The 16,387-nt window shown below is 37.3% G+C and overlaps 6 protein-coding genes across 6 annotated transcripts; 3 read left to right on the top strand and 3 right to left on the bottom strand.

Annotated features, from left to right (window-relative positions):
* Positions 1 to 1,695: 1,695 nt before the first annotated feature.
* On the bottom strand, positions 1,696 to 3,673 carry EV154DRAFT_531973 (uncharacterized protein). The gene is made up of 5 exons (XM_051603862.1): positions 3,586 to 3,673; positions 3,438 to 3,531; positions 3,229 to 3,318; positions 2,580 to 3,144; positions 1,696 to 2,512 (listed from the first exon to the last, which is right to left on the bottom strand). Exons 2-5 carry the CDS (start codon positions 3,465 to 3,467, stop codon positions 1,809 to 1,811), a joined length of 1,389 nt encoding a protein of 462 aa, XP_051450642.1. The 5' UTR covers positions 3,468 to 3,531; positions 3,586 to 3,673; the 3' UTR covers positions 1,696 to 1,808.
* A 1,245-nt stretch (positions 3,674 to 4,918) lies between these two features.
* EV154DRAFT_142476 (uncharacterized protein) lies at positions 4,919 to 5,860 on the bottom strand (the record flags this gene model as incomplete). Its single annotated transcript, XM_051594068.1, has 2 exons — positions 4,919 to 5,197; positions 5,256 to 5,860. 2 exons carry the CDS (start codon positions 5,855 to 5,857, stop codon positions 5,038 to 5,040), a joined length of 762 nt encoding a protein of 253 aa, XP_051450641.1. The 3' UTR covers positions 4,919 to 5,037.
* A 336-nt stretch (positions 5,861 to 6,196) lies between these two features.
* EV154DRAFT_571627 (uncharacterized protein) lies at positions 6,197 to 7,278 on the top strand (the record flags this gene model as incomplete). Its single annotated transcript, XM_051606278.1, has 2 exons — positions 6,197 to 6,417; positions 6,489 to 7,278. The coding sequence occupies 2 exons, from the start codon at positions 6,197 to 6,199 to the stop codon at positions 7,276 to 7,278; spliced, it is 1,011 nt and encodes a 336-aa protein (XP_051450640.1).
* A 1,054-nt stretch (positions 7,279 to 8,332) lies between these two features.
* On the top strand, positions 8,333 to 8,653 carry EV154DRAFT_488302 (uncharacterized protein; the record flags this gene model as incomplete). The annotated part of the gene is made up of 1 exon (XM_051599089.1): positions 8,333 to 8,653. One exon carries the CDS (start codon positions 8,333 to 8,335, stop codon positions 8,651 to 8,653), a length of 321 nt encoding a protein of 106 aa, XP_051450639.1.
* An 873-nt stretch (positions 8,654 to 9,526) lies between these two features.
* Positions 9,527 to 11,101, top strand: EV154DRAFT_556959 (uncharacterized protein). Its single transcript, XM_051605391.1, has 5 exons — positions 9,527 to 9,905; positions 9,958 to 10,041; positions 10,127 to 10,555; positions 10,630 to 10,865; positions 10,937 to 11,101. The coding sequence occupies exons 1-5, from the start codon at positions 9,565 to 9,567 to the stop codon at positions 11,044 to 11,046; spliced, it is 1,200 nt and encodes a 399-aa protein (XP_051450638.1). The 5' UTR covers positions 9,527 to 9,564; the 3' UTR covers positions 11,047 to 11,101.
* On the bottom strand, positions 11,102 to 16,099 carry EV154DRAFT_531965 (FANCI solenoid 4-domain-containing protein). Its single transcript, XM_051603861.1, has 17 exons — positions 15,920 to 16,099; positions 15,778 to 15,865; positions 15,638 to 15,701; positions 15,501 to 15,576; positions 15,168 to 15,445; positions 15,022 to 15,091; positions 14,898 to 14,965; positions 14,450 to 14,841; positions 14,115 to 14,359; positions 13,909 to 14,051; positions 13,711 to 13,844; positions 13,522 to 13,646; positions 13,110 to 13,451; positions 12,754 to 13,050; positions 11,910 to 12,687; positions 11,669 to 11,847; positions 11,102 to 11,590 (listed from the first exon to the last, which is right to left on the bottom strand). Exons 1-17 carry the CDS (start codon positions 16,001 to 16,003, stop codon positions 11,129 to 11,131), a joined length of 3,825 nt encoding a protein of 1,274 aa, XP_051450637.1. The 5' UTR covers positions 16,004 to 16,099; the 3' UTR covers positions 11,102 to 11,128.
* Between the last annotated feature and the right edge of the window lie 288 nt (positions 16,100 to 16,387).

Raw genomic sequence — 16,387 nt, 5'->3', positions numbered from 1 at the left:
TTATTGTATAATAAAGACTTGAGTTTATTTTTGCAGTTTGATAATTTTACTTCGTCAGATTTCTTATTTTTATTCTGAATTCTTTATTTTACCTCTCGAATTTATCAATAATAATTACATGAAATAAAAATATTCTTTTAATGTTGATTAACAGCATACACCTGTATATTGCTGCATAACTACTCCTACTATGAGTACATATTTCTATATAAAATTATGGCATGATTGGCTTAAAATCGATATACGAATGACAGTTGGATACAGAATTCTATACCATTGAGTTACGATATCACCGATCGGGAAGAGACGCTTTTCCGATCAAATCAAGGATCTCAGTGGATTAGCTACCCCGAGAGATAATAAGGCAGCTATTAATATAATGGTTTATTTGCTTATATATTGATAAACACAACTTATGAGAATGTAAGTGTATAAGAAAAGTAGTGCATGCAATAATTGGATACCTATTTTTTACAACTAAATAAACAATCATCGATAAGACGTTCTATATTTAGGATCATATATTTAATCATGTCTTAGATAAAAATTATCAACAGAATGGATAAATAACCAGATATAACTTCATGTTCTACCACAGCCAATTAAATATAAAAACATTATGCATCTTTTGACAGACTACCGTTACACGCTATCTTTCTAATCTTTTGTATTTTAAACGGTACAGCAAGAGTGTCTCAGATCGGTTGATCCAGGGCAACGTTACTTAAAATCGATTCTAACGAGTAGAATTCACTTCAATTAAGGCGGGACTCCCAGTATAGATTAATTACAAGATCACAAAAGGTTGACACAACACCACCACCAAGGGAAGTTGTTCAATATAACAAGGATCAATTATTTCATAGCCAGAGTTATTTTAGTTAAATACCACTAATGTTACCTGATGAAATCAACTTTAACACGTAAGGTTTATTCAAGATTAGGCGGAAAACTAAGTATGTATCTATCTGCAAAACCAGGAAGGTCGACTGCAGATCATGCCAAGGAATAGTTGTCATTTAATATTAAAAACGATCAATTATTTATAACAGTAGAGTCTTTTCATTTATTTTTTTTACCTTATATAAAATTAACTAATATCTCATAACTAACCGAAATACTATTTTATCAAATATCACAAAGCCTGATTAAACCAAACAATTAACAGAACAACTTACTATTTATGTCTAATCCCAATACGCTGTTATAATCCATTATCTCATATAAGATATCCAGTTTTAGTTTGAAATGTTTTAATTGTTTATTTTTGGATTATTTCAATGGGCTGAGTGAAAGAGAATAACATCGCAGACCAAAATAATAGGAGGAGGGATACCGTAAAAAAAAAAGTAAGTCGTATGTAAGAAAGGAAATTCTGTCAATAGAAATGAATGAAGCATATCAACGCAACAATTTAGTGATTTACGATATTTTTGTTGTAATGATACGGTTTGATGTGGTTAACCAAAGCCCCCCCCCCTTTTTTTTTTGTATTTGGACTGCGTTAAAATCAATTCTCTTTTGATCTTAGTTGTGTTGTCTTTAATACTTATTTTTCTTTCTACAAGCATAAACCCATTTATTTTTTATTCTCTCTTATTTAAGATGGAAGAAGTAATTTTTCTATTTCAAAGCTGTTACATCAACACTGTTTCCTCCTATTTTAATAAGTCCTCATTATTTACAATAAAAGTACACATGTTTTATTCTTTTTGATATAAAAAACAATCGAAAATAAGCAACGTCTATTTCTCTCTCTCTCTCTCTCTATTCTAAAAAAAATCCCTGATCATTTACATTCATACGTCCTACTCCCATTCATCATCGTCATCATCTTCATCATCACTTTGCATAGCTTGTTGACGTTGTTTTAACACATTGGCTAAACTGGAAGCTAAATCACCACCTCCAGCTGCTGTTGCAGCTGCACCTACAGCCGCTCCAGTTGCAGCGCCTGCGATCATGGGTGCACTATGGTCTACTACCTCTGCCTTACGTAACTTGCCTGTTTGCTTTAGAGTACCGAATCCACCTGCTTGTCGAATGGATGCCATTAAATCTGTACGTCCTGGTGGTGCAGACGCAGGAATACCAGAAGGTGGATGAGGTGGAGGAGGGGTGCCTCCCATCATGGGAGGAGGAGGGGCTGGAGGAGGAGGAGCACCGCCCATCATAGGTGGTGGAGGAGGTGCAGAGGGGGGAGGGGGAGGTACACCTCCCATCATAGGTGGTGGTGGTGGTGGTGCAGGAGGAGGAGGAGCACTTCCCATCATGGGTGGTGGCGACATATTGTTTCTTCCAGGAGGTGGTGGAGGTACAGGTCGACCACGATTTGGTACAGGTGGTCCGGATATGATACTTCTTGCTACTGGAGGAGGTGGAGGTGGAGCATTGTTGATAGGACTTCTAGGTGTAGCTGGTGCATTGTTAATAGGGCTTCTTGGTGGAGGTGGTACGTTGTTATTAGGTCTTCTTGGTGGAGGTGGAGGTGGAGCAACACCATGATGACGACCTTCAATATTTACATTAGTTTATTTATACTATTTATGCCATTTATTCTCTCTCTTTTTTTTTCTTACCTGGTGGAGGTGGCGGTGGTGGTGTTTTCTTTCTTTGACTATTACTGTTTTGTAATGCAGGTGGTGGTGTCGGATTACCATACTGTGGAGTGGGACTTTTATATGGCTGTGGAGGAGAGGGTGCTTTAAATTGTTGCATGGGTGGTGGCGGTGGAGGAGGACTACTGTACTGTTGTGAAGGGCGAGCAGCTGTCACAGTTGGAGCAGCTGCATTATTTTGTTGTAAAAACTGATCGATAAAGGCTTGATTTTCACTAATTTCATCCGCTGATATACCCAATGCTTTTAACTGATCTAAAATACTATTCTTTTCGGGATCATTGTTCTGAACACTAAATCCCTTCCCTTGTGTATAACCGATATGACCCACATGTCTAAAATCTGCTGGCATACCAATATGATTTTTGTCAATTTTACTGGTTCTCTTCTTATTGTTGTGCATTCCCAAAAAGTGTTTGCCATGACTAGTATTCGTCTTTGTATTCAATGAGTCACGTCCTTGTACTTTTTTATAAAATGTGTCAGCTTCCCCCATGTCAACGAATTCGAGACCTGCCAAGCAATCCTTTATTTTATGCCATTGTGTTAGTTCCGTCATGCCTTTTTTTGTTTTGTTTTGTTTTCAGTCTCGCGCCTGTTAAAAACTTACGTCTGTTTCAAAAGTATGAAAAAAGCCAGCTTCCTTTACATAGTTGAATCCTTGATAAATTTCTTGTTCCCACATGACGCCTTTGTTATTCTTAAAAAGAAGTCAATGTCAATCAGAGGTCATAGTAAGACCTACTCACTGCTTTCACTTTCTTACCTCTATATCCACTAATCGAATAAAGAATGAGTTGTTTTTTGCAGAGTCGACACAGAAAACAGCAGCGCCCCAGAGGAGAGCATAAGACCATTTGGAGGGATCTGGACTAGCGACAAAAAGTCTTGCGACAGCAGCAGTAAAGATTTTCTGGGGGGAGTTGTTGTTAAGAAATGAAATGTTTTAAACGTAATGAGTACTTACTGAAGTTGGCACGGCAGCTCGAATATTGTTTTTCACCTCGGGTGAGGAGAGTGTATTTGCCTTCATTTGTATTTAGTAAAGAAAAGAAAGGTGAAAAAGAACTTCTTGGCCTAGTTTTTTTTTTGTGTGTGGATTAAATTTGGGGGGTTGTTCAAGAAAGTCACACCAGCGCGCATGATTACTTTTTTGAGACCCCAAATGAGGAATTCTTGGCACCACAAAGTTAGAATTATGACGTTTTTCTTTTTTAACGGAGTCATTATTTTCATATCAAGATAAAGCATCATTGTTCTCATGTAGAAAATACATCCCTTTTGTTTTATTAATAAATTGAAGAAGATATTTACAAACTTAATAAGTGAATTAATGTATTCATTCTTGTAAGAGTAAGTTGCCATGACTTTATCTTTTATAGATCCTCGGGGGGAAAATTACGATAAGCGACTTGTAGCTTTTTTTTTTCTTGACTATTCCATTTCTATACGTTGCGGGTGTCTGCTACTCAATTCTCAACCTTGTCCTTTGAAGCTTACCCAATTTTCCATTAAAAAAGAAAGGTGCATGGAAGTATGATTACTTTGCATTTCGTGAACAGGTTACATTTACTACCTAATGAAATGAAAGGGACTATGACCTCATGGCAGTGTGACAATGACAGATTTTCAGGTTCGTTCTTACTAATCAAGCCAAATATCCAAAGTCGACAAGTTGTCTGCTCAAATTGCTTGTCATGTTTAAGAATGCTGAAAGAGATAAGAGATCCACGAGGCAAAGCCATATGTAGAAACGATTTATAAAAGCACGATCGCCACTCTACTTGGTGACACTACACAGCAGTACTGAAAGCAAGACATGAGGGAAATGTGGCTTCACCTTGTTGCTGAGAGTTTACCAATCTACACAAAGAAAACCGTGGCTATACACCGGAAACTATTTTACCGACGAATGGTACAACCGGCAGACAAAACGTAAGCAAATTTCATAATTCCTAGTGTGACACACGTGCAATTGGAATCACTGACGATCATTAAGTATATTATGTTGGTATGGTTAGTATTGGCTATTATATTTTTAAGGATGTTTGATAAAAAGGTTGCATGGATATTTCGATCAGCCATGATGGCGGCTTTATTTATTCTCCCTGCGTGAACTTTCTTTTTTGGGGGTGGAGGGGGACGTACAGCGGAACAACAGATATAGGACGACTCCATCATACTGTTTACATAGTAACAAGATGTACAATTGTTATTTATATCAAAAAGAATGGTAAACGTCTATACATTCCCTCCTCATTTCTTTATTTGTTTATTTACGGTAAAAAGTGCCTCTTTTTGCCACCAAGGGGTAGTTTTGTACAACCCCCGTCATGTACACTGCTCTCCGAGGGAAAAAAAGAAAAAAAAAGAAAATGCAGGGTGCGGGAAAAAAGGGCGATGTATTTGCTATGTAAAGCTATAATAGATAAAGTTTGTTTTTACGCTTGACCATGGTCTTTAAGCGTCTCAACATGGCTCTTGGTTTCGTCTTGTCAGTAGTAGCGGGTTTAAACACGGGCATTCCTTCACTATCATCCAATGTGATTCTGTGAATTTTGGTCTCTAATAAATGACTACTTTTTTTTGATATTATGAGTGGTTTTTCAAATATTGTGAGAGAAAGATACGACTTACTTGAGACGTGGCTCTTTTGTAGGTGCAGGTGGGGGTAATGTTGGTGGTGGTGGGAATAGGGATGGATAATAGTCTTCACGTCGCTTATAATAGATTATATTATCAGTGTCTTCTTCAGTAGTGTGGGTATAGTAAGTTGGGATGGGGTTGTCTAGTAAAGAGGTAGTTTGATCGGCAATGTTTGATATTATGGAAGGCTCTTTTATACTTTCCTGTGCATTATTTTGATCTGAACATGCAGATAAACTGTCAATTGCATCTTCTTCTTCATCTTCTGGTGGTGGTGATGATGGTGGCGCCGGTGGTGGTGGTGGTAGTGGTAGTGGGTGTGTATTCTCTCCCTCCACCTGTCGCATTAGAATAGTGGGTACTTCTAAGGTGGTACTTGTGATACTAGTGACAACACCATATTCACTGCTGTTACATGTAGATGTATTTGCCGAATGAGCCGTGCTATCAGGGGAGATCACTTCCGCTGTCTCATTTGTACTATGAATGCTTGTGTTAGCGGAGGGTGGGGGTGGAACATGATCAACGACTTTGATTGGTTGAGCAGGAAAAGCACTCCAAAAGAGGAGTATCGAATTTGTCCTGACCAACATTTTTTGAAAAAAAAAAAAGCAAAAAGAAAAAGAGAAAGATCAATTCGTAATATTTTTCCTATCAAGTGCAGGATTAAATGATAAAAAATGAAACCCCCTTAGTTTCCATAGCAACACTGCAAAAAATAAGAAAAGGGATTGACGTCATACAAAATAAATGAAAGGACCCTCAATGTGGGCCCTTTTTTTCAGGAATAAGGTTCAAAAGCTGAGTACAAAAGAAGAAGAAAAAAAATAAAAATAAAAAAAGTTCCCCCACCGCCCCCTAATATTTTTTTTTTCCCTTTTCTCTCTTTCATTTTTTTTTCTTCTTCTTGATAAAAATAAAATATATAAACAATGATAAATGAGGTATCGAAAGAGTCAACGTTTCTTGTGACGAATGCGTCAGGAAGACATATTAACATATTAAATGATCATGAAAAACAAGTGGAATCAACGAGTCCAGTGAGCTCGGAAGTATCAGATGAGCTGATGAATGATGGATTTTCGTCTTCGTCGTCGTCTAAGAGGAAATACCATTGTTCAGAACCTGGATGCACCAAGAGTTTCACCACTAGGTAAAGAAGAAGAAAAAATAAATAATATATATATAAATAAAGAAAGTGAGGACTGAAACAAAAAACCTTAGTGGACATTTAGCCAGACATAACCGCATCCACACAGGCGAAAAGAACTTTCCTTGCCTATTTCCTGGGTGTCAATCACGTTTTTCTCGTCAGGATAATATGATGCAACATTACCGTACTCATATGTCACCAAAATCAAGAAGAACACAAAAGAAAGTTGTTTCAGAAGACCTTCATCCTCGACCACGATTACATGCTCATCAACGGATTCGGTCTGATCCTTATCGAGTGGAGAGACCATTAACAATTGATCAGCATTTAAACAACTATCGTAGATCCTTACTGTCTCATCCAATTGACCGTATTGCCTCTTCTGTAAAATATAATATGCCAACTCCCTTGGGCTCTGTTGCTGCCTCTCATATGCAAAAACAGCAGCAGCAACAACAACAACAACAACAACAGAGGATTACAAACACATCCTATCCACAAGAAGAAGAGGACGAAGAAGACGAAGACGAGGACATTGTATCACCCACTTCATCAATCATTTCATCCGAAATCATATTCTATCAACACAAGCCATTGACTTTCTCCACTGAAAATAGCTCATCCTTGCCTTTTACATTACTACACCCAACTCGGGTGCAATCAACCACATCACCTTCATCCACAGCACCACACACTCCCGCCAAAGAAAATACCACTCCTCCATCATCCTTCATTTCCCCTGCCACTACTACTGACATCATTCACAATGCCGCCACTACTACCACTCCTCCGTCATCATCATCGTCCTCTTCACAAGCAGGCTTATTACAGCTTGCTCATATCGTTAGCACATTTGGCTAAATCGAACATTGATTGGGTCGCTACCCCATTTTATTTCCATTTCAAGACGAAACCTTTTTTTCTTGTCTTCTGATCAAAATTAATATAAACCTTTTTTTAACTGTCGACAAATATTGTTTTTGTTTTCAAATTGTTCACTTTCTGCAACATGCTTAGTAGCATTTGACCATTTGGCTTTTAGACTAAAGGATGACTCCTTGTCATTTCAAACTTCATTTAATTCATCGCTGTTTTCCGGTTTATTCTATTTTTACAAAAGGGGGAGGCATTGTTACCATTGTAGGTTGTATGTAACCCTGTGTTGTGCAACTTGACTGGTGTAGGGGGAAAAAAAGGGTTTGGTTCTTCTATTAGGATCCTCGGGAATACATTTTTCCGATCTATGACAAGTGGCCAGTGTATAAAAACCACAACTTTACCGAAGTATAGTTCATTACCTAGAGAACTTATAAAAGATCAATGGCCCTGTTTTTACAAGAGCTAGTTCTTGGCTTGGCGATTCTAGGCTGAGTTATCTGTTTTTTTTTTATAAAAGCTGATTAAGTAAACAGTTTAATGGTCGCATCCCTGACCCAAACCGGTTCTTTTATATAAAAAAATAAAGGACGTTAACATAACTATAAAGGCTACTTTTTTATTTGCAGATGAATAACTGTCGCCATGGATACACCAAGTAAAAACCTAGTAGCATTGTTTATTCCAACAAGAGAAAACAATGCTACTAAATACAGACAGTATGGGTGGGAATAAACAGAATAAGGGTTGGGGGATTATGTCAGCGTAAAACCAATGATCCGCGGGAACGGAAAAGGGTTTGGAATCAAGGGAAGCTCATTTACTTCACATTGGCGGAGTTGTAAGCCCTCTTTTTTTTTTTTTTTTTTTTTTTTTTTTTTTTTTGCAGCCCGTGCTTCAATTGACAAATAGTGATTGATGAAGCGTTCCAAAAGGCCTCATCAATCACTACAGATACATTAACTGCATACAAGTATAAAAAAGAAAAGAGAAAGAATTGTATCTGCAACTCTTTCTTTTCTTGCATCTTGACTAGCAAATGAGAAAAAACGGAAAGCTGCTCTGGGTCATTTACTACGTCGACGAGGATGATCCTTCGAGAGATAGACAATATCTCTTTGAGACTGACGAGGTTGTATGCTACAAGTTGTTCCGTGGCAAAATTGAACAGTTTTTGGGTGGTCCTATTATTGATATAACATATTATCGTGGACACCGCATGCCTAAAGTTGTTGTGGACGATGACATTTCCATGGCACTGGCAATGGATTTTTTCACTATGCAAGCCATACAGACAGGAAGAACACGAAAGGCCAGATTCATTGCAACATATCAAAAATCCAGCTCATTCAAGTACTGATACAAATTTTATGAAAGAGATTTATCCATTAAGAATAAAGCATAATTTTAACTATTTGAATGAGCAATGATAGCTCCTCTTGCCACTCATATAGCTAAACTACTTGTAGTTGAACTGGGTGTCTATTTCACCCTTAAATCTCTTCCTCTTTTACGCTTTCTGATTATGTCAGATGCAATGGCTGCTAAATCTTTTATCTAGACTAGAAGTAAAAAGATATTTTTCTTCAGGTACACACAAATTTTTAAAGTCTATTTTGTAAACTTTTTGGAGTTGATCATATCACTTGGGATAAGTTTGATGGAAGAGTTGCGTGTATATAGTTGCCAGATGAATGTAAGGCCATGGAGCTTAAAAGCAACACAAATCTGTGTGACCCACAGATAGATGGCTGAGAAACAGAAGAATTGGTGTTCCGTTTAGACTGCTTGACATCATAAAAGTGTCTTTATCGTGCACATCTAGGGTGGACACTGTGGGTCACCCTATTCACCATTCCTTTAGTTTTTGTTCTGTACCTGATTTTGACTGCAAACAATATCACAAAAAAGTAGAATTGCAGCGGCGGCTTAATGATTCTGGCATAACTTCCCTTGTTGTGATGATGACTCTTCTAAGAGTGGAAGCCATCTATCAGCGGTTACTCTATATCATTTACAAAACTGTGATTGAAAATTAAAATCTTTCCATTGTTGAATTACAAAGAGGACAATACAATTGTGGTTTATTCTAACTGTAAACGCAAGTTGGGTAGCTTGTCAAGAAGACAAGTTGTGCTGCACGTGTATGTAACATAGACTGTCACATCTGTATCTTCCGGAAAAGGCATAGACTGCCTGCAGATCCAAGTATGATATATAAAAAAAAAATTCTATTTCTTTCTTTTTTTTTTTTTTTACCAGAAAAAAAAAATGGCTTCCACGTTACGTCGTCGACAATACCCAAGTGGTGATGCTGAACCTTTATTAGTACCTCAAGAAGTGGATTATGCAACCTTTCCCAGCAAAAGTACAGCTGTAGTGGCTAAACCTGTTAAGCCCAAGCAACCCAACCGTACCACCAAAGTCTCGCAAAAACTGAAATTGTTTCCTGACAATGACGATGCAAGAACTGTAGAAGAGAATCTGTTTGATGCCGACGTCTATACCCAATTAGCTCAGATTCCTCATGGCTCTGCTCGCATTGAAGCAGAACGTTTGAATAATCTGGACAGAAACGAATTGTCTCGTGCAACTGCTTATTGTACAGCTAGGTGAGTAAGACACAAAATATAAAATTGGATTATTATTGATGTGTGTCCCTAGTGCCTATCATATGGATGATTTATTCAAGTATTTGCGTTCAAAAAGAAGAACAAACAGTACTGCACCAAAACGATTTGATGAGTGGTACGTTGTAATCTCTTATACATATATATATATAAAGAAAGGGGGTTAACGCATAGTTTTTTTGTGTGTGTGTGTGTGTGTGTAGTGTGTATACACCCTATACGTTAAATCCATTACCACCTTCTTCATTAAAAAAAGGACAGACGTCGGTTTTAATATTACCTGAAATGTTCCTGTTTGATTATGGTGTCGTTGTGTTTTGGGGTATGACGTTGGAAGAAGAACTTTCGATATTAAAGGAATTAGAGCCTTTCGAGGAAGAGCAATTAGAGCCTGATGATGTCGAAACCGAGGAATTTCGCTATTACTACAATGAATATTATCAGCCTCGTATCTATAATGACATTATCACCCTGCGTCATCCCTCGAATTATCTAGTTAAATTGACTATCTCGCATGCTATTGCTCAAAGCGTCAAGATGACTTTATTCGAACGCTTGATTGATGATACCATCAATGATACAAAGTATATACCCCAAGTCATGGCCGAAAGTGGAAACATCCAAATGTCCAGGTAAGGCACACACACACACAAACACTATAATCTTCTTTTTTTCCCCGTGCTAATCTTCTACATATACTATTTAGAACTGCTATCACTAAAAAGGTTGGACAGTTATTTATCATGAGAATCAATGTCAATCTTGTTTCGAATATCTTGGATACCCCCGAAATTTTTTGGTCAGAACCAGTTTTGGAACCTCTTTATAGCGCCATCAGAAGCTATTTAGAGATATCTCAGCGTGTAGAATTATTAAATCAACGTGTAGAAGTCATTAGCGATTTATTAGAAATGTTGAAAGATCATTTAAATAGTTCTCACGGTAATAGAGGACAAACAAAGCAAAAGGGAGGGTTTTACTGATGCATAAACTTTCTTTTTCTTTTTTTTTAGGTGAGCATTTAGAATGGATTGTTATTTGGTTGATTGGTATGGAAATTCTTGTTGCCGTCATCACGACAACTTTGGATGCGTTTAGTTTATATTACAACAAGGAAGAATAGTGTGTGGGGTTAATAAATGTTGCAAATCAACCAAAGGGTTATCTTTATTTATTTTTTTTGTATTCTTCTTTCTCAGTACTCTTTATGAGTCTCTTCGTGCACGTTTTGTAGAGGGACCTTCATTCTCCTCCGTTTCGCTGTCATTGGAAACAGCTTCTGTCTTTGCTTTCTCATCCTCTTCTTCTTCTTCCGAGCTCTCTTGATTGATGAGACTCATTTGTATCTTGAAATCTCGAGAGGTACTACGTTTCATGTACTGCATAAAGTCTACCCTGGATTTCCTGCTTAATTGGATCAAATGACGTTCAAATTGTTCCACTGCAAAAATCAAATTGGGAATCATTCTGGATTCCCTTTGAATTTTGGCTCTTTGTTTCAAATTGACTTCCTTCTTTTTACCCTTCTTTTTCACACTGACATTTTCCTGTTGTTGGGATTGTCCGTACACAGTCAAGAACTTGTACATTCTTTCGGTAATTTCAGTACCTGCTTTACTAATTACATTGATGAAATCAGGTGATATATCCTGAGGATAGACGATTTTCTTTTTTTTTTTTAAAAAAAAAAAAGGTGATGTTAGTACTATGAAATAGACTGGAGGGGGTTGTATGGCAACACTTACATATTTCACAAATGTATGCAACGTCCTGTAAGCTTTGACAAGTGTCTTAAATAAGCTTTCTGCATGTACATCAGTTAGTACAGCCTTTACCAACTCGCTTAGAATAATCATGAGTGAAATAAGTCGTTTACAGTACTCCTTTTCAAATATTCTTATTGTATCCTCATCAGGTCCTGCCGCTGCAAAATTCGAAATACAGTTAAATAATATGAATGCAAGTGGCACTGTAAAATAAACAAACCACACAATTTTAAGCGACCGGTACACCAGGTCAGATCATCCAGTGAGGAGTCCAGGAATTCGAATATCTGGGTAGTGATGGTGGAGAATGTTTTGAGATTGATGATTTGGTACGTGATATCAGGTTCTATTTGGCTATCATTTGCTACACCCGTTTCTAAATCGCCTGTAAACAAATGTATATCTTCACAGATACTTTGAACATGATCTAGTTCGCCTACACTTGCACAAGATCGGATCAACAGGGACATAATGTCTTTTGCAAGAACTGAATCTTCAATTGGTCTTTCTCTGGCTAAGTTATTGAGCCATTTGACCACATGTAGTGATCTAGCTGTATAATCTTCGTTTTTCTTATCCAGCCTGTCGATCAAGAATGACGTGATGTGCATAATACCCGAGACTTCCTTATAGATAGGTGTGCGTCCTGACAAGTACCTTGTTACAACTTCTTTTAATTCAAGCACGACCTCCACAATCACTCTGTTTCTAGATTTTTTGATAGGGTTGTGAGGTTGACTGGTTTCTTCTGAAGTATCCAATACCTGATTTAAAAATTCAACAAATTTCTTGGGCCAAACGTTGTTCACGATTTCAAAGATAGAAAGGATCGAAGCTGCAATAGATACAAGTACAGAAGGTGCCTTTTTCGTGGAGTTTTGGTTAGCGTATGTACTATCCGAGTCTTCTTTGGTTAGTATATGCATGTACGTTTGACAGATATCGACACATAATTTGAAATGACTGTCATCTTCTTGAGAATATTCATCATCAATGGACTTTTGAAAAAGAGAGAGAGAAAATTAATATAATAAGAAAAGAAGAAGTTAGAAACGAAGACTTACGGATCTAAGACTATCGCAGGTACTGGTAACTATGAACTGCACCATATCTATATCTTTTCGTAACTCATGAGCAGGAGTATCTGTCTCTTCTTTTGAAAACATGTTCAAAAGCAAGGTTGAAATAAAGTCTAAACTAACACAGGATCGAACTTGAAATCCGGAGTTCTTTTTACCCTTGTCGTTAGTAGAGCCTGTGAGGAGTCCCATAAGAGCTTTGCGTTTTTTATATAGTATGCCAATCATTTCACTGGACTTCTTTGTCAATCCTTTATCCGTATACTCGTATTCCATTGCTACCTGAAAAAAAAGAAAGACTGTAAGTAAACATGTACTTGATTTAAAGAAAAATGTCTTACCTCATAAGCTCCCACCAAAAGAGATGCGTACTGAGTATTTCTTAGTCCGATATGGGTAGCCATATCAGAGCTAGCATTCAAGAGTTCGAAATCCTCCAAAGTGGCTCTTGACAGTCTCAAGACAAAGGATTTCATATTGGCTTTGAATAGCGACAGAGTGTCCCGTGTCACAGAAGGCAGACTTTTGACATGGATGGCATTCATTGCTTTTAATGTATTGGCTAAAAGAATATGGATCGGCTCCAAGATTTTAGGATAACCTCCATTAGTTGCATTTTCTACACAGACTTCGAGTTTGATTGGGTTTGTGCTACTGGGATCTCTTTCAAAGTTTTTAACGAACTTTTTTTTTTTAAAAAAAAAAAAGAATGTGTTGGTTAATGACATAAAAAGTGTTTTGATCTGCATTTACCTGAGCGTAAAGTAATTCGAAAATATCTCCTGCAAATGATGGGTATTGCTGGCTGAGTGATCCTAGCCCTTGATACGCACTGGTTCTAATCTCGCATTGTTGACTAAAACATCTTCTCAATAATCCTAGTGCGATATATGAGAATTGGGGTTCGCTCGTTATCTCTCTCTCCATCGACATCCATCTTACCCAAGATTTCAAAGGCTACACCTTCAGAAGTAGCAGTGGCCTGTCCATCATTTTCGCCGCTGGCAATTTCTGTAAGTTGATCATTTAAAATATTTAAAAATCCACCCACCGCCATTTGACGGCCATCTGTATCCCTAACGAACAGACAAAAATGTTAGCCACGGAAAAGTACAGGCGCAATATTGAGAAGAAACTTACTTTGCAAATAAACTCTTACGAAGAACCAAAATTAATCCGTCCCTGAAATGCTCGTTTGTCTTTGCGATAGGTTGGATTGCCGCCAGTAAATGTTGTGCGGTCGCCAAAGGTAAAAACGAGAGGAAATCTAACGTATCCTTAATCTAATCAAGAGATTAATTTTTTTTTTCGAGGTTCCCACTTATTTATACATATCATCATCTTACGTTGGTGAGATAATTTTCGACGGCGTCTGGATATTCTCTAATAATGTTTTCGAGTAACCTGAGGAAATCTTTTGCATTGTCCGATCTTGATACAATACGTGATGTAATTTGTTCAAGAATTTCCCCGCGTACAACATCGTGGTATTTAAACAATCTCAAAAGTATATCCACGCCGAGATTTGCGACTTGTTCGTGTGGTCCATCACCTTTAACGCCATAGCTTCGACTTGTAGTTGTTCCCGCATCTAAGATGCCATCGTCAATATATATAGGCCCTCTTTTTTTTTTTTTTTTTTTTTTTTTTTTTTTTGATAGATCCGTCTCATTTTACTTACGACCAAAATTATTGGTTGATGAATCCATCAAAATCAACGATAACTGCGTCAAGCTTTGTACAACCTGATCCCAACCAGAGGCAGATTTCTCCACCACATCCAATAACACTTGTCGATACATTTCTGCATCCAAGGGAGAATATTTTGAAATCCAAAGGGAACGATCGGACTTCTCCTTATCCTTATAAATAGACACAATGGACGACTTGAAAAGATCGAAAATGGTGTCTTGAAGTCGGTGGATTCTGGCAGCGGATAATAAACAAGCGATGTTGAATAGTTCGAGTTGACTTGATTTGTTGTTTTTGATCAGTTTGACGAGTTCGTCTCCCAAATCCTTGTCCTGTTTGATGGCGAAGGTTATGTGCAACATTACTGTACCTTCCATACGACTATATAGGCACTTATGTGTTATTTCTTTCGGCCTGTTTATTATTTTTATAAGTACCTGGCATCATCTGCTGATGTAGAGTTAAAGTAATCTAAAATACCACTCAAAACAAGACGTTTGTGACCCTATAGCTGATTTTGTCAGTATATTCCGAAGATAATAATCTTTTCCGGCAAATCACCTTTCTGGATAAAAGCAAAAGCTGATAAATATAAGGCGGCACTCCTTCCATTTCCATCTCTGTCAATTTTCTTTAATATAGAGAAGTGTAAGTTCTGTGCTACAAAAAAAAAAAAAAAAAAAAAGGAAAGGGTAACTAAAGTTTACCTTGTCATATGCTTTACAATAATTTCCAATTGAGGCGACGTCAATTCCATTTCATTTAAAGCAGAAGATATACCGACAATTAATTGATGATTCCATTCGGCTTCCAACAAGCTTTGAAAGATATCGCTCAAATCATTTAATTCATCTGTGGCAGATAAGACGTTCCAGATCTTTGAAAATAGGTCTAGTATACGAAGCTGAACAGGTTTATTTTCATTCATGATTTCGGTAATATCCATTGCTGCTTCCTTCAACATGTTTCTGGGTAAAAGATCAATCTATTTGAACTGTCAAAAAAAAAAGATTGCATGAAAACAAACTGTGTAATCTTACTTCGGGTAAAATTAAATTGACCACACTGGATGCTTGCTTAGATTTCTCTAATTTTTCTCGTTCCTCGTTGCTCAACCTATTCAAATCAGGCATGATTTAAGCATCCAATTCTGTGTAATGAAAACCCACCCGCTTACCATGCAATTACAGATTTGACAACCATAAACCTACGCTCGATATATCCACCCTCGATAGGCGAACCTTAAAACAAAAAGGACAACAAATGTTATCAACTATGAAACAATGATATACAAGATTTTTTTTTATTCAGCTTTACCAATGAGAATAGAACGAAGTAAGAGCACTGTATCCACGTCATTTGAACAATTGTAATCGTCCAACTTTTCTTTAACAAGCGCAGCAATCTAATTATTATTCTTTTAACTGACATGCAGGAATGGCAATGAATGGTCGCTTACTTCTTGGGAAGAACTTTCGTTCAGAAATTCAACAAGTTTTCCCTTGCTGGTTTGTTTATTTAACCTAAAAATCTCGACGTCCATATTTATGAAAGAGGGGAGAAAAAAAGCGCGTTTATAGAAAAAATAAACGGGTTGGCGTTAAAGCGCGATACCAAACCCAAACTCCCTCTCGTGACTCGCTTCAAAATAGGTTCTTTGGAAAAGGAATATGTTTTTATCTCATGCTCTATCTTCTTTTTTATACATCTGCAGAAACCAACCTGGTGGTTCCCTTGCGATCAATAAAGAAGTAATGTTTAAACGAATTATCAAACGATCTGCACCGATCCCTCAATCTAGGTCAGGCTTGACAATTCGTCGTTCTTGAATACGCGGCTAATTTGACTAATGTTCAAGCTGTACATCTGTTTGGTAAGTACTAAATTACAGCCATGGTACTAACGTAGGATCCGATAAAAGGGTTGT

The sequence above is a fragment of the Mucor mucedo genome (genome assembly GCF_025094135.1).
Source record: "Mucor mucedo strain NRRL 3635 chromosome Unknown EV154scaffold_237, whole genome shotgun sequence".
Taxonomy (NCBI): Eukaryota; Fungi; Mucoromycota; class Mucoromycetes; order Mucorales; family Mucoraceae; genus Mucor; species Mucor mucedo.
Note: the sequence above shows the minus strand (reverse complement) of the source record. Positions and strands in the feature narration are given on the sequence as shown.